Below are 20086 nucleotides of genomic sequence, written 5' to 3'. Positions count from 1 at the left end.
TCATGGCAGCAGACATCCCAAACACTCTTATTAGTACTTTGACCCTTGACCCTCACCTAAACCTTAGGGGGGAGGGGAGTGCAAGCAGTACCTATACATTTGTGATTAGTTTATAAACTAATTTGGTTATTATTAGCAATTCACACTTCATACTAGTTTCCTAGTATAATGTGAAAAGGTGTTATCACAGCCTAAGATGGTAGAGTTTCTAGTCATTAACCTGTGCTTCAACATATTGAGAACTGTTTTGTTTTGGTTTTGCTCCTCTTTTGTATCAATTATTAATAAAACTAGAAAAGCTAACTAAGTCAGCAATATTCAGCATTTAGTGGGTTAGAAAAATATAAAGTCAATAGAGCTAAAGCTTTAAGGCACCTTTTTTACTCATATTCTTCTAAACAAGATGTCACAACAATGTAGCTCCCACTGTAAGCACCATACCTAAAAACATAAAACCAGAAACTGGCCACTCACAATGCAATATAATATAGTCTGCACATCTGTTTCACCATCACACATTGGAATACACAAACCTTTTCAAAAAGATGACTGCTGTAAAATTTAACTACTAGTATTAGAAACAGTTGCTGAAATTCATTCAAGAACCAAATGTTCTTTCTGGAAATACCCACAACAGCCACATTCAAACATAACAGTAAGCCAAGGGTATACTAAACTAAAGTGCATGAGCTGCATGCTGGTACACACAGCATGATCACTAGTACTTTCCCCTTCCCCTGGCGTGAGTAAGCAAAGTAGGGAAAGCTTAGTGTTATATCTAAACCTGGGATCATGGTTTGTGTGCCATAAGAAACCACAACTGCTAAACAGGTTTAAACCATGATTTGTTGTTGGCTTTTGTTGTTGGCTTACTGGCTGTCAATTGTTAGGACAGAGCAAGGCATGATCCTAGGTTCAGATGAATGCTAAGCTGTTCCCTTCCATGTTTGTTTATTGCTCATGCCAAGGGAGAAGTAAAGTCGGAGTGATCAGGCTGCATGCACCAGCATGTGCACAGTATGGTTTATTAAGCCAAGAAACATGGCTCACTAATAGGTGAAAGCATACTTGATATGTACAAAATCTTGTTTCAGGAATTTTACAACACAGGAAAGTGTTTTAAGACTTCTTCTAAAATGGGCAAACCAATTAACATTCTGCATTGAACAGGCCTCAGTAAAGAAAGCTTCTTAAAAATGGCCAAGGCCAGTTTTTATTGCACATTCCTCTACTATTCTTAGTTAAATAATAACTGCATGTTCTGTGAAATGGTTGAAAGAAACCAATTATGATGGAATCATAATCCTTCATAATTTTATTTTGTTACCAAATCTTTCTAGCTTCAAACACAAGTGTGTTACATGCATCACAGTGAAATATGCCCTACTAATGGACTTCCAATTGCCTTGAAGTGTTCTTCTCTCCAACAAGGGAGTGCCACATCTGTCCCTACAAACACATCATAGTATCTAGTGCCAATCACTTTCCCCCCATGGAAGTTGTTATGTGCTCTAATTCAGAGACACGGTAGAAGTTACTGGAAGAATCACAGAAACTAGACACCTAAATGAAAAATGGGCATTGAAACTGGCAAAGGGGAAAATCAACACTGTGGGTGATTTTATGCTAAGAATCAATCCAGGAGAGAAGAACAAGCCCTTTAAACCAAATTGTCTAGTTCACAAATCATTTCTGCCTCCTAATACTCTATCTTAATTTTGCCCAACAAAAGACCACCATCTGCCCGCTTTGTTATAAGGCAAGTTTCTCTGTGCAAATCAGTCTCAGATGTTCAAGGGTACTGTGTGTTTCCTGCTCTCCTGTTTCTCTAGAAACTGCCTTTCCCTCTCATGTTTTTCTACTCTACAAATTGCTTCTCTTGAACTTTTTTGCACGAAGTTTTTCTTATTCATTCAATCTGCAAAATACTGAACAGAAACTGCTCTCAGCCTCTTTGATATTAAAACTATACAGTACCTTACATTGATCAACTTGATACACTTGGCTGCTTCAACCTTTGAAACTGACAGAGCATCTAGATCATGCAGACTTTTTGCTGGACAAGCAATGCTAAATTTCTTTTTTCCCCTTTAAAATCGGAACAGAACCCATGCCATCATATGCAAGAAGGAATTTTGCTCTTTAAAAGGCACTAAGCTATTCAATAGTCACAAAGGAATAGAAGAACTGGTTTAATCTAATATCCTATTTATGGCACTGATAAAGATAAGATGCTTCAGTCAAAGGCAAAAGTTCTACAAAAATTGTAGTCTACCAGTGAACTTGAATTCTTGTTAAACTTTGCCTATGAATGGCTGGCGAAAAATGATAGCCTTTTTTAAAAATGCTAATGCTACCCAATACTGTCCTGATTCCTACCTCCTACAACTAATAATAATAATAATTATAATAATAATAATAATAATAATAATACATTTTTATTTCTACCCCGCTGTTCCCAATCCAAAGACCGGGCTCAGGGCGGCTAACAACAAATATAAGACAATGATTAAAACAACTTTAAAAACAGCATAAAAACAAACATCAGTGGGATAGTCATGCTAGGCCAGTAGGGAGACCAGGGAGGAATTTTAATGTAGCGTTTCTTCAGAAAAAGGGAAGGGGAAAAAGAATAGGGGATCAGGCTAAATTAAAGGCCAGGCAGAATAACTCTGTCTTACAGGCCCTGTGGAAGGAGGTCAGGTCCCGCAGGGCCCTAGTCTCGTGGGACAGAGTATTCCACCAGGTTGGAGCCAACACTGAAAAAGCCCTGGCCCTTGTGGAGGATAATCTGGCTTCTTTTGGGCCCGGGACCCTTAAACTATTGTTATTTGTGGACCTTAAGGGATAGGGACCCTGTTGCCATCCAGATGTTGTTGTTGACATCAGTCTAGCCAACATGGTGATAGAAGTTATAAGCTCAAGAGTATCTGGAGGGTCAGATGTTTTCCATCACTGACTAAGACACCTAGAATGATAGCAAGGGCATCTCAACCTGAAAGACTGAGAACCAGGCTGTTAAACGAAACTGGTGAAGTATACAAGCCCTTCTAAGTCTAGAATGACTGTAAAATGAAGCCAATGCAGCTACAATAGGCTACATCTTTGATATAATGGAGTAATGGCAGGGAAGGAGAACAAGAGAGACAAACAGAGAGGATTGGCCATGAGAAGAACCAATTTAAAAAGAGCATTAGAGAAGGAGAAGTGGATGGAAGGAACAGCTTATCAGAAAGAACCAGGGCATTTAAGTTCCTGGGGAGGAGGAAAGACTGGGAGGCAGGAGTTCTCAGCACCCGCTTTCTTAATGCAGAACCTTACACCCTACAAAAAGGCTAATTCTTGGAGACTGTCCTTTTTAGTATTTGATGTAGCATGAGAGTCTGCAACAGGAACAGAAAAAAATATGACAACTCCAATATGTATATATCACCTTATATACGCATGAACCTTTGGGGATCCTACCCATAGTAGATGAAAAATAATCCTACGATTTTGATAATGGAATATAATAGAAGCAAGTTAATAGGAAAATTCTAGTATGATTTGGGTATTGCTTAAATAATTCCATTACATAAAAAGTAACATTAAAACTTCATCCTTCTTGCATTTTTAAGTATTAAAATATTTAACCTTATAAGGAATTAAAGGTGGGAACTTACTTGTACCTTCTATCAGTAGCTCTTGCCCATGGCTACCCAAAAGAGTACGTGACAGGAAAGGAGCAAAATCCACAAATATCTCTCTCAGAAGAGGGGCAGCCTTTTCCAAAGCATGCTCAAGCCTTTCTGTAATGCTAAGAGATAGACAAGGTTGAAGAGGGGGACACCAGAAAGCTAAAATGCTGCAAGAATATGAATATATGTGCACAAAAGTACAAAATGCATCAACAGGAGTGCCCAAACCAGTTGCTAAACACCACTGTGCTTTATTTCTTTTTAAGTTACAGTAGTAGTGATAGAAATCTAAAACTTCCTATTGACCTCAAATGAAAGAGCACAATCCACTCCGAAGTGAAGAGTGAGTCCCATAATTACTTAAATAAATAGGAAAGTGATACACCCCGGTTCAAGAAAGTTAAAAGTTATTTAAAAAAATACCTCATGTTTGAAGCAGAATCCTCAGGCACAGAAGAAACTGTAGGAACAGATGGTAATCTTGAATTTGACGATCCACTGCCTGCAGAAGATTTTAATAGAGCTTAGATAGCATATAAGCATATGAAGCTTCCTTAAATGGATTCAGACCATGGGTCCATCTAATTCAGAGCTGTTTACTGAGACAGTACTCTGTGGTAACAGCTCTCCACAGCCTTAAGCAGAGATCTTCATTAGTTCTATTATCCAAGATCCTTTTAGTTCAAGATACCAGCGATTAAAATGTACATCTGGTCCATGGGGTCACGAAGAATCGGACACAACTGAACGACAACAACAACAAAAATGTACATCAGCAGTGGAAATCCAGGCCATTATGGCCAAGCTATGCCCACCTGCCAATCGCCTGAAGTCACATATGATGTAGGAAGGTTAAAAGGCACCTGGACCAAAAGGAGCTTCTAAAGTGCCTATTAGCTGATGAATGGTGCTTCAGATGAATCATGTACAGTGCTTCTGAGAACAGCAGTCTTTGCAAACCCCTTACAAATAACTCTGTGGTGCTTTGAAGACCCAACAATCAGATTCAAAGCACCACATCACCTGACCTTGCTGTAATGTCAGGTGAGTAGTCCCACCCACCAGTCCAAATGGGCAGTATAGGAAATAAGGATCTGGTTGTTGGGATCAACTTCCTTGACAGGGTTAAGCTATGCCTTGTCTGTATCTGCACAGGAAGCAGACAGGTCACACACTCTAATTCCATGCTTTCACACAATGAATGCCCCCCGAATGCACATGTTGGCTTAATATTACCTGTATTAATTTTCACATTTTTATTTGATTTACACAGCTCCCTCTCTAGCTTTGCAACATTTGTTGCAAAGATGCTGCTTAACGAAGTTCCTTGTGCATCAGAGGCCTAGCGTTCTCACAAAGTGGGGTACAGGCTTTTTTTTTTAAAAAAAAAGCAAGTTTGCAGTACACTTCTGTTACATGGTCCACCACAAATCAACTAGCAGTCCTCCATGTTGCCAGAAGTGTGCCTGAGCCACTATAACTTCCGAACCACTGAAACAAGGTCAGCAATAAATATGAAGACATCCTGCATAACACTTGCAAACATGTTGCTGTTTCATACCCTACCACCTGCCATGACACTAGTACCTCTTTAGCATTCCATATGCAGCCATCTCTAGGCACTCAGCCTTCAGTGGTGGTGCTTCAGAAATATGCCCTCCATCACTCATATATCTTTCGAAAAATAGTCTAACTTGGGGACAGGAGTGGGTTGGGAAAGAAGGGTTATACAATGCAAGGGACAATTTCATCAGGGAAAGTCAGGACACTGACTTTTTGGACACAACAAAGGGCTAAAATAATAATGCCAGATGCTGTGGGAGGGGGGGAATACTGGTTTGCTATTGTTCTTAGTTTCATTATGTGAGAGATACACACACACACACACACACACACACACACACAAAACAACCCATTGTAATTCTATGTTGAGAACCACCTTGAGATCTACAGACGAAGGGTGGTATACAAATTTAATAAATAATAATATTAAAATCTGAGATAATTTTTTAATCATTTTTATTGGGTTTTTTCTTTTTCTTTTTACAGTATCTGTAATCATTACATTACATTCAAATTTCAATTTCCCCCTTCCCCACTGACTTCCCTCAACTTCCATCCCTGTTTTATTCCAACTCATCTTACATTCTGCTATTTATATATACTTCTATATTGTCCTACTATTAGGTTTCTTATTTTATATAAATAAATTTGCAAATGTTTATTTAAAACACCACTGTCTTTTTCACGCAGTTTATCTGTTATCTGAGATAATTTTCCCCCGCTAATAGCTTGCAGGACTTTCCAACAGAAGCATCAATGCCAACATCTCTTCCTTCAGGTCAGAGACTGTTGACTGACAGATTGATTGTTTTCATAACGTTTATACACCAATTGATTGTAAAAACAAAAGAAAACCTCAAAACAGTTTATAAAAGATAAAAACAGTACAATCGATAGAAAATTACAACCCTACTTTAAAATATACAACAGTTAAAACACTAAAACTGATTAAAATGACCTCAACTTTTCTAAGCACCTGCGTAGGCTTGTCTAAACAGGAATGTTTTTAGTAGGTACTAAAATGAGTACAGTGAAGGCACCTGAGCAGGTAGTTCCAAAATGTAGGCGCTGCCACACTAAACAATAAAGTTCTTACAAATGAATAACAGGTATTATGTGACACCTGTAGTTGTGCCAATCGAAGTGGTTGAGTAGGCACATGTAGGTTAAGGCGCGCACACACACACACACACACACACACACAGAGTGTGGACAACATAGCTGAATTCTTCATATAGACCTGGAACACCATTGTTCAGTGGTTCTCCAATTGTGAGGCAGCCCTGACACCTTTTCCTTACTTTGGACCGATATATGAAAAAGTATAGAGTCTTAACAGTTTATCATGCTAGTTGCACTTTTGAGAGGAAAGATGGAAAGGAGGAAGAAAGAAGTCCCCCTTCTTTTTCTTTCCTCTAGAAACCTTGAAATGTTTCGGGGATGCTATTTGTTTAGAGCTTGCTAACCCCAGGCAAAATTTAAGAGTAAGCACTATCAGGCAAAACATCTGTTTTCTTCCAAAGAGAAAGTATTCCTAACCACCTTGGGTAGCTAACTTTGTCAAAAAGTATGAACTGCTATCAGTTAAGACTTGCCTCTATGTAGCAGGGCTAGGAAATAACCTCAAAAAAACCTACTAGTATTTTTGTTCAAAGTGACTAAAATAAAGTTGTTCCAATAGGAGTACACCTGTGATCTTAAAAACTTGTTTGCTCCTCAGAAACATAATTGGCAGGTATCAAATAGGAGAGGCTGAATGAAGCATGTAGCAGAATGAAACCTTGCTAAAGCTTCAAATATTGGGGTGCGGGTGGGAACAGACTAATTCTATAGTGACCTGAACTATCAAAATAGGATGCCTCTATTTCTCCAACATATGATGGACAGACAACACAAAGCTTGAGATGTGTTTCTAATTATTATTTGAGACTCTGTCCATGATTTTGTTCTGCTGTCAGTGGATAATGTAGCCCCCGTTTTAGCTGCCATGTTTCCTAATGAGTAGAAGAATGCCAGTCACAGTAAATGGCAGTGAATAGGTGGGGACTCTATACGTCAAGAACCCATAAGAGATGCAATGAATCGTATTGTTGTAGAGTTGGAAGGGGCCACCAAGTGTCATCTAATCTAACCTCCTGCAATGCAGAAATCTTAGCTTAGCTTAATGACAGATGGCCATCCAACCTCTACTTGAAAACCCTCAATGATGGAGAGTCCACCACCTTCCAAGGGAGTCCATCCCACTGTTGAACAGCTCTTACCATCAGAAAGTTATTCCTAATGTTTAGTCAGAACCTCATTTATTGCAATTTGTATCCATTGATTCGGGTCCTACCCTCTGGAGCAGGAGAAAACAAGCTTGTTACATCTTACATGGGACGGCCCTTCAGATATTTGAAGATGGCTATCATACCATTTCTCAGGAGATTTCTCAGATTTCCTAGAAATCTCTATGTGGGACAAGAAGCTACAGTTAGAACTGGATATGGAACAACTGATTGGTTCAAAATTGGGAAAGGAGTACGACAAGGCTGTATATTGTCTCCCTGCTTATTTAACTTATATGCAGAATTCATCATGCGAAAGGCTGGACTGGATGAACCCCAAACTGGAATTAAGATTGCCGGAAAAAATATCAACAACCTCAGATATGCTGATGATACTACCTTGATGGCAGAAAGTGAGGAGGAATTAAAGAACCTTTTAATGAGGGTGAAAGAGGAGAGCGCAAAATATGGTCTGAAGCTCAACATCAAAAAAACTAAGATCATGGCCAATGGTCCCATCACCTCCTGGCAAATAGAAGGGGAAGAAATGGGGGCAGTGAGAGATTTCACTTTCTTGGGTTCCATGATCACTGCAGATGGTGACAGCAGTCACGAAATTAGAAGACGCCTGCTTCTTGGGAGAAAAGCAATGACAAACCTAGACAGCATCTTAAAAAGCAAAGACATCACCTTGCTGACAAAGGTCCGTATAGTTAAAGCTATGGTTTTCCCAGTAGTAATGTACGGAAGTGAGAGCTGGACCATAAAGAAGGCTGATCGCCGAAGAATTGATGCTTTTGAATTATGGTGCTGGAGGAGACTCTTGAGAGTCCCATGGACTGCAAGAAGATCAAACCTATCCATTCTCAAAGAAATCAGCCCTGAGTGCTCACTAGAAGGACAGATCCTGAAGTTGAGGCTCCAGTACTTTGGCCACCTCATGAGAAGAGAAGACTCCCTAGAAAAGACCCTGCTGTTGGGAAAGATGGAGGGCACAAGGAGAAGGGGACGACAGAGGATGAGATGGTTGGACAGTGTTCTCGAAGCTAGTAACATGAGTTTGGCCAAACTGCGAGAGGCAGTGAAGGATAGGCGTGCCTGGCGTGCTCTGGTCCATGGGGTCACGAAGAGTCGGACACGACTGAACGACTGAACAACAACAACAACAATCATACCATTACTCAAGTCTTCTCTTTCTCCAGGCTAAACATACCCTACTCCCTCAACTGTTCCTCACAAGGCTTCCAGGCCCTTATCTGAGTCGGTCTAAGTAGAAAGTTGTGCTCATTTTCTGCTTGTGGTAGACTGCAACATGGTAGGCTGACTTTGATGCAATGCCAACATGCAGATTAGCAATAAAACAATGGGTAATATTTAACTAAGTTTTACTCAGAAACACTGAAATTAATTAATATGACTAAGTTAAGTCCATTCATTTCACTACTCTGAGTAAAACTTAGTTGAATATCACCTAATGAATCTATTTGAGCCACTGGCTCAGACACTCCCTACCACCCTCTGGCATGGCCATCAGGAGATTGGAAGACTTTCCTTCTGTTTTAGTTTCTCATGCCATCCAAATCTGGCTAACTATGACTAATGTTAACTATGCTTAGTGGAAAGAAGCCAACTTTAAACCATAGTTTCTGAAGCTGGCTTGCTTCCACTAACCATACTTAAGATTAATCACAGTTTAGGGTTAGGATAACACACTAAACTGAAGTTAATCTAAGACAATTCGAAACTTTCTAATCTCCTTGTGACCATGTCAGAGGTGGTAGTAATAGTAATGTGTATTCTAGCATTTGTACAAAAATACAAATTTGAAATAGTCAGCATATAATATTGCTAGAATTCTAATAAACGACTGAAACAGTTTCAACAGTTGCATTAAAAATGTTTTTTAATTTGCCAAATATAGATATTACCACAGAATTCGGAAGGCAAACCAATGAGTCCAAAAATATGTTTTATTGGGTTTCAGGTTTTTTAGTTGTTGACAATCCTGACCCATCAGTATATAACAAACTATAAATTTAAATGAAATACTATTAAGATATCTAAAATATCAGCCCTTGATTTTGGACACTCAGAATAAGCAATACGGCTTTTAGTTACTCTAACTAGCTGAACAAATAGGTTTATGTTGGAAAACCTGGCACACCTCCAGCTAAAATTAAGTTGTTGTTTTTTGTAGTGCATGCTGCTTCAAGTTACATTTTCCAAGCAGTTAGAATCAGCTGAAAAAATGCAGCAGTGAAACTCATCTGTACTTTACCTTGGAAAGAGAGTCCACACAATGGTCTCACCCCCAAAGTAAGCCCCAGTCAAGGCCTGCATCTTGGCAGTAATCTTAAATTATTATCACTGAACCATACTAGTTATCTCAATAGTGGCACTGGTTTGTCTAGCTCAGTGGTTTTCAAACTTTTTTTTCTGAGCCACGCTTTCAGAATAAAAATTTGCTCATGCCACACCAATATTTTTATTGACAAGAAATGGGAAACAAAAGGAAACAACTAGAAGTGTTAGATTTATAACACAGTACACAACTACTTTATAATATGATCATGGGACATCCAGAAAGTATAAAACAATGCAGCTATATAGGAACACCAATCATTCCCAAAATATAATACTGATTGTCCTTAAATCTTCCAGCCACAATTGCCACCCTCTCCTGCCACACCAGTGTGGCACATCACACTCTTTGAGAACCACTGGTCTAGCCAGAACATTTGAAAACAACCATCTGCTTTAAATAGAGGTTGATGACATCAAATTAAGTTGAATACAACGAAATCCTACACAAACTGGGGGGGGGGGGGGACACACGACACATAGCAAAGGATTTTTATGGAAAATCCATGTGTGTCATGATTGTGGATTAGTGATTTTGCTTTTTTTAAATTGAATTGTGGGTCACTGTTGGACAGTCTCTGTTGGACTTTTTGATAGCAAGAAAATACTTTTAAAATGTTGTCCATCAGGGAAATTTCCCCAAAAGCACTTTTAAACAACAACAAATATTCTAATGAGGCCTATAATCTCAATCTTTTTTAAAAACTGTAATCCAAGGCAACATATTTATTTCAGCAAACAAGATAATTGAAAAATGGGCAAAGAACAAAAATGCCAGTTGCATGTTATTCTGCAGAAGACTTAAAATCAGTATTTCATGTAAAAGCTCTTTGGATTAATGCACTAAATGTAGTTTTCAACTACAGGTTTCATTTAAGGAATAGCTTTTGTGCATTTAGAGGAAAAGAAGCATTTCAGAAGCATGTTTTCATCTAAAACACACATGCAAGTAAGTGCGGTAGCTACTTCAAACATGTGGAACCAAAGTGACTTATCTCTCTTATCCTTTCACTGATAAACTGGCTCCTTCAAACTGACAGTTTTACAGACATTTGCAAGGACATAAAAGAAAATGCAAATAGATCATCTGTCTCGCACCCTTCTAGTGAAAGCTTATTGTTTATTCAAGGTCCCCAAGGGTCTAAACAAATAATGTCTCTAGCAATAAACTGTCCTTAAAAGGAAGTGCTGCTCCCAAAATGCTTGCATGTCTTTGAATGTACATATGCAAAGAAAAGTGATACCTAATGTGCAGTTTAATGACAAGCCACAGCTACTAGAAAAAGCCGCCCCCGCCTCCCTTGTCTAACAAAGTCCAGCAAGGATCAGAAACAAAGGATTTCTTTTTTTAAAGGAGTATCTAGTTAAGTAGATTTCCTTGCTGAAAACTTTCTGGGCTAGTCTACGGGGAGTAAACAAAGAAAAATTTAAACTACTAAAGATAAATTATTATTTACTTTAAAAAAGAAATCCTTTTCTCTATACTGAGAACAGCACAACGTTATTTTGCTGCAAAAACCTACCAAGCAAGCAGGGCAACATTAAGGGAACACTATGGGGCACAATCATTACTCTTCAGCGTAACTCAGCAGCTGAATTGCCTAACCCAGGCTTCCTTAACCTCAGCCCTCCAGATGTTTTTGGCCGACAACTCCCATGATCCCTAGCTAGCAGGACCAGTGGTCAGGGTTGATGGGAATTGTAGTCTCAAAACATCTGGAGGACCGAGGTTGAGGAAGCCTGGCCTAACCCACTGTTGGCCAAACTTGGCCCTCCAGCTGTTTTGGGAATACAACTCCCATCATCCCTAGCTAACAGGACCAGTGGTCAGGAATGATGGGAAATGTAATCCCAAAACAGCTGCAGGGCCGAGTTTGACCACCACAGCCAAACTATCAGTTTGGAATGCCTTAAATGTTCAGTTTTACACAATCATTGCATGAAGCCCAGGCATCACCTCATGAGCTGGCATTTATGTTCTGGGGACACCATACCTTCCTTGCATATTTGTTACGGAAGAAACTGCAACTGTTCCCCCTAGGTGGCATTTTCACTGCCATTCAGAATGTGTATAAGTTAGCAATGTGTGGTAAAGCACCATGAAGACAGTTCTTAGTCCCTAGTGTTGCTGGGCAGCAATGCTGAGTTCCTTACCTTGACCCTGGAAAGGTGCTGCAAATAGACAATTCCAGGTAGATGGACCAAGTGGCAATCCAAAGTGGCTTATGTAACCCACCTGGTGTTCCTCATCTAAAACATCTGAGCATTATGGTTTCTGGTGTGGTGAGTGAAGGCCTTAGCAAATGAACCATAAATAAGAACTATAGCGCATTTATTTGCAATTTTGTTTTCCACAATTCATCTCCATTTCTCCTCACTTACCAGGAGAACCTCCCATTGCATCTGGAGCTTGGGCAGAATCCAAAGAAGAAACCACACTGACAGCATTTGTGGGTAAATTTATAGTGGATGTAGAGGAAGCCACTGACTTCTTTGGTGCCACGACAACACTCCTATGAGGGGGAGGAAAACATACAATTCATGAACCCTTAAATGTTTAAGAATATCTGAGTATATTGTTATGATATTCAGGTAACAAATTACGGTTTTTGCAAACGAAAAGCTTTCAGCCAGGTTTGAATGTTCATATATTACCAGTTTTACTTTTTGCACGGCTATTGCTACAGAAAGTTTGATAACATCCCACATTTTTATATTAACTGCTCCAAAAGAATAGTAAACAAAAATACTGTTTTAGAACATAGCAGTCACCACTGGAGGCACTGCTACTTCAAAAATTTAAACACTTCTGCTTAAAGTACATTAAGAGAAGTACAATAGGAGAATACACATAAGAAGACTAAATCTCTTCCTTAGAATCTTCAGTTCCTTTGTAACTCATTGCAGAAATGACCTAAGAAATCAATGGCCTGTTTGTATTAATGCGTCTCACATGATTACTCAAAACTGAATACAACTCCTGTTTCAGGCATCAGGGAAAAGAATATCTTTTGCATTACTAAGACATAATTATGACAAACCAGTTTCAATTAAACAGTAATGCTTTATTCCAAACACCTAAAAGGCCCAGTTAAATATACGCTAAAGACACTTTTAATTGCAAGTTAGCTCCATAAACATGCAAAACCTCAGCTAATGAGCTAAAGACTACAGCTGATATATTGTGCACTCCCAGAGCAGTGCTTCCTTTTAATTACCTGGTGTTAAATATAAGCCAAAAGTCTTCAACATTCAATTTATTTAATCACATCTTCTGTTGACAGTACTGTAAGTACAGGTTGAACGTACTCCCTTAATAGCATTAAAATTTATTCAGTTTCTAAATAAAGTGTGTTAAAACTAGCTCCAAGTTCACATATGATATATAAAAAACTTTTCAACACTTTATAAATGTAATTTTAAAAAGACAATTTTTCATTGTTCTCATTTTAAGTCCCAGTTATTATTATAATAACACTAAACCATATCCTTGATTAACTAACTGTTCTGAACACTATTCACTATAGACATGGCAGCGTGTGCCATATCATTATAAGGGTGACTGCTAATGTTAACTATACTCTAAAAGATGGAAGCAACAGCCACCTGAGCCCCAAGCCAAGAGAATGTGTTTAAAACCATGAATCCTTCTCACATATACGTAGAGTTGCACTGAACAACTGCACAACGTAAGGAAAATAATACCAATGTGTATGTGAACTCTGGACCTGATCCTAAATTCACAAATGAGTAGCACTGAATTAAATTAAATTACATGTGTGCATAAAGACTGGGGTCATAGCTAGTCAAATTCAGTATCCTGATACTCGGAATTTATGTCTGAATTAAAAACAGAAATGAGGTGTTTACAATAAGGATGATCAAATATGCACCAAAAATTAGAACCTTTTAAGAACACTTTAAGGTCCCAAATGCAGACAGACTTTGTATTTGTCGTCAACATCAGGTGGAAGACATCGCTCATTATCTGTTAGTCTGCCCCTTATATAGAGACCCAAGAGATCACTTTCTAAAACCTTTGTTCATGCAAGCAAGCAAGCACACCATGGCAGAAATGGTTTTGCCATTTTATTGTCATTCATATGGTGAATGACAATAAAAGCTTTGTAACACACCAAGTGGCTCTCTATGCACTGGCTGCAAAAAAAAAATCAGGAAAAATGAGTTAGATAAAATCACTATAAATTGTTGAAATCAAGCTGGATCTGAGTTTGTTCGTGTCTCTGGCAACTTCTCTCTTTTACATCATGGATGTTAGCAACCTGGATTTTAAAAAGGGGGATATTTATTAGAATTGGAGCTGTCAGAGATGCTGAAGGGAAATTGTTTTAATACTCAGGAACTTGGCAAAATTTTTGCAGCTTTTTTATTATGGGTGTATTGTTTGTGCTATTTTATGAATAGGATTGCTTAACAGAAGTTTGCCATGGCCTTTGGCTAGATCAATAAACTTATGAACTGAACTGAAATATATTTCTAGGTACAGTATATACATTTATTTTCTCTATCCATTTCAGTTTGGTTTTAGAGTATACAGTACAGAGACAGTGATGACGACAATTGTGAATAATCTGCGTCTAGGTATTCAAGAGAGTGTAACTGTTGATTCTCAAGGCCTTTCAGTCATTTGATTACTTCTACTATGATCTGAAGAAGTGTGCATGCACACGAAAGCTCATACCAGGAACAAACTCAGTTGGTCTCTAAGGTGCTACTAGAAAGAATTTTCGATTTTGTTTCTACTATGATGACATATATCTGAAAAGGATCTGACTCTGATCCTACCTTACAGGCAATCCCAGAGTTGATCATTTCTTCTGTTGACTGGGAACTATCTCAAATGATAGACTATCCTTTTAAATAGTTATATGGATGCACTGGGGGAGATTATTGAGAGATGTGGAATGAGAATGCCTGTTACTGGATCTGGGTTAGTTCAAGTTTTGAGCTGTGGAAAGAGAGTGCTGTGAGCTTGACAATGGCTAACAAAACTGGACTAGGGTAAGACAAAGGTCTTGATAGCTAGTGATGCACGCAATGATGGAGAAGTCACTCATTCCTAATGGAAACATTTTCCTTGAAAGCAGAAGTAAAGAATCTCGGTGTATTGATACCATAAAGCAGTCATAAACAGGTGTGATTTACCGATAACACTGAATATACCACTGGTCTCTTTCCTAAGTAGCATTCTTCAAAATATTTACATAAATAATCTATACCATATTTGTTTGTTCTATTTTTATTTTTATTTTTTTGTTTCAAAGTCGGTCACTTCTCCTGATATAGTTCAGGAAATTCTTTCAGGCTGCAATCCTAGAAATGCTTACCTGGGAGTAAGCCACATTCATCTCAAGGGGACTTACTTTTGAGTAGACTTTATAGGATTGCACTGTAATATTTTTGCATATTTATTTCATAACTTGTAAAAACTTACAATTTTTAAGAAAACTGACCCACCCATGTGATGCCTCTATGTGTTCATATATTTCAAAAGGCAATTTTTAATATATGTATACACACTGGTGTATGATGTCTCATATGCAACACAACTGAAACATCATCAAATACATCATAACCTGAAGATCAGAGTTGTGATAATCCAAATTATGCTTGAATGGGCAGATTGCCTAACTAAATATTGCCTACTTCACCTAATTCTGAAAATATTCACCCACCAAAAGTCTCATTGACTAAATGTTTATTTTCATTTTTTAAAAAGACTCCCAAAACTCTGTAATAAATTAATTCAATGGTTTCCAATTAGGAGTCTGGGGGCCCCTGAAGGTTCACAGAAAACACCCAGGGGGTCTGTGGCCCCATCCCTTGCCTTCCCCCAACTATTTTTTTTTACATTTTTGCATGGTAATATCACGAATTTTGTGATCTGTTTTAGCACTGTGCTATTTTTCAATATATTGGCCAAAATTGGTTTTGAAATCACACCACGATAACGATTTTGACCCAGCAATACGCAGCAATATATTGCTCCTTGCGTGAGGGAGAACAGGGCAACCAATTTGAAGTACCACACCGATATCACATGATGATCTCAGCTGACAACGCTGCTCGCCCCCACTTCAAGGCACTGTGGCATTACCTTCCCCTGGCACTGAGGCAGAGCACTTTTTTCAGTCAGCAGGAAAGCAGCAGCAGCAGCCACAGTGGATGTGTATCCTTGTTGACTGCCCCATCCCTATCCCCTCAAAACGTGCAGCGCAGCTGCTCCTTCCCTCATCCCCATGCCTCATCAGCACACACACCCCGCCCAGTCTCTGTGACTGCTCCTCCCCTCATATGCATGTTTGATCTCCAATTTCAGACATAGTGATATATCAGAATATTGTGATCTTTAGCTGTTATATCAACATGTTGAAAACCAGATATCGCTCAGCCCTTAGTACAGTGGTACCTCAGGTTACGTTACCTTCGGGTAACGTAACTTTCAGGTCGCGAACACGGCAAACCCAGATTCCTGGTTTTGCCACACGGGCATGCCCAGAAGCACTCTATCACACCGTGCACGTGCACAGAAGCGGCGCCTCAACTTGAAGACTTTTCAAGTTTACGTACGGACCCTGAATTAAGTTCATCTCTGGAGGGTCCACTGTATACCTAAAATCCTTTGCTTGTTAGGGGGCTACCTCACATTTTGTTCAAAAATATTGCTTTGTAGAGGGAGCTACCATTGAGTTAACAAAATTTTCAAATGTAGGGGGTCTGTGGCTTGGCTTTTGAAAAATAAGGAGTCCTCAATAATTAGCTAACTGAGAACCACTGAATTATTTCATTTATTACATGTATTATTAAATATATTAAATTCCCACAGTAAGGCAATGAGTGCTGCTGTTTTATTTAAAGGACAGCCTTGAAAAAACTGTTGGTGGTACAGAGTAGGAGCTTGAAGTGTACTCCTTTGAATATCACCTCATCCAACTAATGAATTATAAAGAGAAAACTTTAGTGTGAGCATCCAGTATCCCAAAGATCAGATGCAATCTTGTGAACCATATGCAGGGAATCTGAAGAAGCCCTGAGGGTGCAAAGTGAAACCTGGAGACTAAACTGTACAGTGGCAGGGGGACAGATGTATGGTCAGGAACTGGATCAGCATGGGGTAATATTTAAAGGGCCCCTGACTCTGACCTTTTCATTCCTTCTGAACAGCGCTTGCAGATGTTACAACTTTCTGCACCTGTCCCTTGTCCACAAGACCCGCCACAACACTCAGCAAATACAAGTATATGCTGAAACCCTCTGGAGAAAAAACCAGCAACATAAACTTGGGGGGGTCTTCCTGGACTGGACTGGTTGGAAAGAGGCTGGCCTGTATGAAGGTGAAAAGTCAGTCACAGAGCACTGAAAATTAGAGTTTGGGGGGGGGGAATAGGTGTGGAGAGGTAATAGGGGCTGGTTTTACTCTACTAGTTCAAAAACAGTCAGCCCAATCTTTGGCTGCACCTCTGTAGGAGTAAGCTTAATGCAGAAAGAAGGCAGCACACATTTGAAACTTGTTAAAAAGCCACATGCAACATGTAAAGGGTGAAGGATGGTGGTTAAAGTCACCCTCGTGCATTTTGTCAATTCTCCACTCCTAATCTGACATGGCAAAGGAATAAAAGAACAATGTCATAGTTCAGTTAGTTTCTAGCATTTGACAGAGACTAATGGTCTCGTGCCTTTGAGGGAGGAGCCTATAAGCCTTCACCAGATATATTTATTTATTAAGCTTAAAATTGAAACCTATAAAATCAGAGAGCATGTGTGCTTTTCAAAACTAGTTTTCACTGCACAGAGCAGTCAATGTTGCAGTTTTCTCTCATCTTTACTTCAAAAAAAAACATAAACAGTACTGACCTTATAAAATATGGGTTTTAGTCACAATTAAACAGAATCATAATATTCATCAGGACTATTAAACTAACTGCCAATGTCATTACAGTAACAACAAAAACAACAAAAACAACAACAAAAGTAGTTTTGTTCCTGAAAGGTTACAGAGGACAAAACACTGCAAATAGACTGCTAATTCAGTGTCTCTACTGGCTTAATGAAAGAGTCAGACCAGGCCTTGAACTTTTATCAAGATAAATCCCTGTCACCCACTAATCACCAGACTGGATCTTCACATAAGATAAAAGAGTAATTTTTGGCATGGGAATGAGCGCACACACCTTGTTGTTTGCAAAAACCCACAACCTGGCACTCTTTCAGCAAGGTTTCACTCACATAGCTGTTACTGTATACTCTCCAGCTATGCCTGGAAAGTTGATAATCCTTAAGATATGAGGAGAGTTTTGATTTCTGACACAACATTCCTGAGATAAATGCAGGATCAGAGAGATGCTTTGAAAGTCCCAGAGATGCTTTGCCGTAAAACTGCTACATGGGGGGGGGGGGACTTTTAACAAGGTGTCTTTTCCAACTCACCCACCTCTCCACCCCCCACAGAAAAAAATGAAAAACATGAACTCACTGGGCTTTGTGTTCTGCACCAGACAATACATTAAATATAAACCAGACACAATAAGTTATACAGAGCATCCTGAAGTCTGCTTGTCCAAAGTTTCCCACTGTAATGTTAGTATATTGGTGTGTCCCTGGAGATGAAAACCTCTTTTTGAATGTAGCTCCAGTTTCCTGAATACAAGGTCATAACCTATTCTATTCACCCTCACCCCAGAACTGCAACAGACCCTTAGATGTCATCTGAAAGAAAACATGTTTTCCCACCAAATTTACAGCATAAAGACTGGATGACTTTAAAACTGATAGCTGCAGGTTTTTTAGCTGTTCACATTTTTAAATAAGTATTCTGTACCCACAAATGTCTTGATTACCGGTATATGATGTTTTGGATTCAGGATCTTAAGAAGATCCATGTTACACTTAACAAGTGCATAGTGTATTAAAATAAATCTTAAGAGTAAAAGGTTTTAACTTGTGACCATAGAATGGAAAAAAATAAGAGCAAGACATCATTCATAAACATATTTTTGTGTCTACAGTCACTGACTTCATTCAGTCTTTGCTACATTAAACTGAGCACTTGCTGGCACAGCTAGATCAAGAGATGATTTGGCAAAGGGCTATGAATATAAAGAAGTATCATCAATACTGAGGACTGGACATTATGTAGGGGAGACACAGACAGCTGCAGCATAAGGCATGTGGTAGAAAACTGATTACACTGTATGGGATGGCTATACCATGATGCCATCTTGAACTAAGTGGAGGCTCGGGACCATAGAGGCTGATAAAAAGTAGCAGGCAAGGGGGGCAATTGGAGGTGGAGCCAGAGCCAGTAATAGGCAGACCAAATTAATTCTAGTTTCCCATTTTCCTCCCTGCTGAATTCTACAAAGCCAACAATAACACTAAGGAGAAGGAGGCTAGCAGCCAGTGCCATTGTTCTAGGATTTGGAAGTCTGTAGTTAAAGGAACCTGCTGAACTGGTCAAAGTAGAGAACTGCTTTAGCTGGCCAGTTAAGTACCCCCAACAGCATTTCCAAGAATGAGCCATGTTGCCATAGACACATAAGGAGGAGGGAGGCGGTGCACCTTGGATCCCACATAATCCTATGAAGGAGAACAATAGGCCTGGGGCAGGGGGCTGCTTCTGTGAGCTTTTGACTGGGCTGGAAGCTGGAGACACAGAGTGCCTTGACATTCTCTGCAGGCTGAATCCAAAGCTTATGGCTTTTAAGGGAAGGAGTCCCTAGAAATTAATGGGGAAGCAAGACCTGTTGGAGTGTTAATGTTATGAGCTCTGTGTTCAGTTGCATACATGTGCAAATAAAACCGTATGTCCTAAAGACACCCCAGTCTCCACTGACCTTCATTCCAAGGAAGCTAAATCCTAGGTGAACACTGGAACACCTAGGCTCTTGTCAACTGGAGTGCACACAACATTACTGTTTATTTGTAGTATCTTTTTTTATTTTACTTCGGTAAGCTGCCTTATGGCCGTAGGCAGAGTATATATCCCTTGAATAAAACTTGACACTTTGCAGTTACAATTTATTCCCCCCAAGTAACAGGAAAGTGCAAAATCGCTGTTAAGTTTCTGCTCTTGGCAGTGCTTCTCTGCTAACCACATCAAACTCTACTTTACACTACCAGTGTTCTAACCATCTGAGAAAAATGTGGAGATGAGCCATAAGCCTTATAATAAAGAATCAGTAGAGTTCTAGAACTTGC

At 39.2% G+C, this 20086-nt stretch overlaps 1 protein-coding gene across 4 annotated transcripts in view; it reads right to left on the bottom strand.

Moving 5' to 3' along the window:
• The window catches only part of LRBA (LPS responsive beige-like anchor protein), a 321418-nt gene that overhangs the window by 255791 nt on the left and 45541 nt on the right, over window positions 1-20086 (bottom strand). For all 4 annotated transcript variants that reach the window (XM_033160146.1, XM_033160148.1, XM_033160147.1 and 1 more), the window contains exons 25-27: window positions 12251-12381; window positions 4101-4179; window positions 3663-3796 (exon numbers count right to left, since the gene is read on the bottom strand). In XM_033160146.1, the coding sequence (XP_033016037.1) occupies window positions 3663-3796; window positions 4101-4179; window positions 12251-12381 (344 nt within the window). The remainder of the gene's footprint in view (window positions 1-3662; window positions 3797-4100; window positions 4180-12250; window positions 12382-20086) is intronic.

The sequence above is a fragment of the Lacerta agilis genome, chromosome 9, assembly GCF_009819535.1.
Source record: "Lacerta agilis isolate rLacAgi1 chromosome 9, rLacAgi1.pri, whole genome shotgun sequence".
In the NCBI taxonomy this organism is placed as follows: domain Eukaryota; kingdom Metazoa; phylum Chordata; class Lepidosauria; order Squamata; family Lacertidae; genus Lacerta; species Lacerta agilis.
Note: the sequence above shows the minus strand (reverse complement) of the source record. Positions and strands in the feature narration are given on the sequence as shown.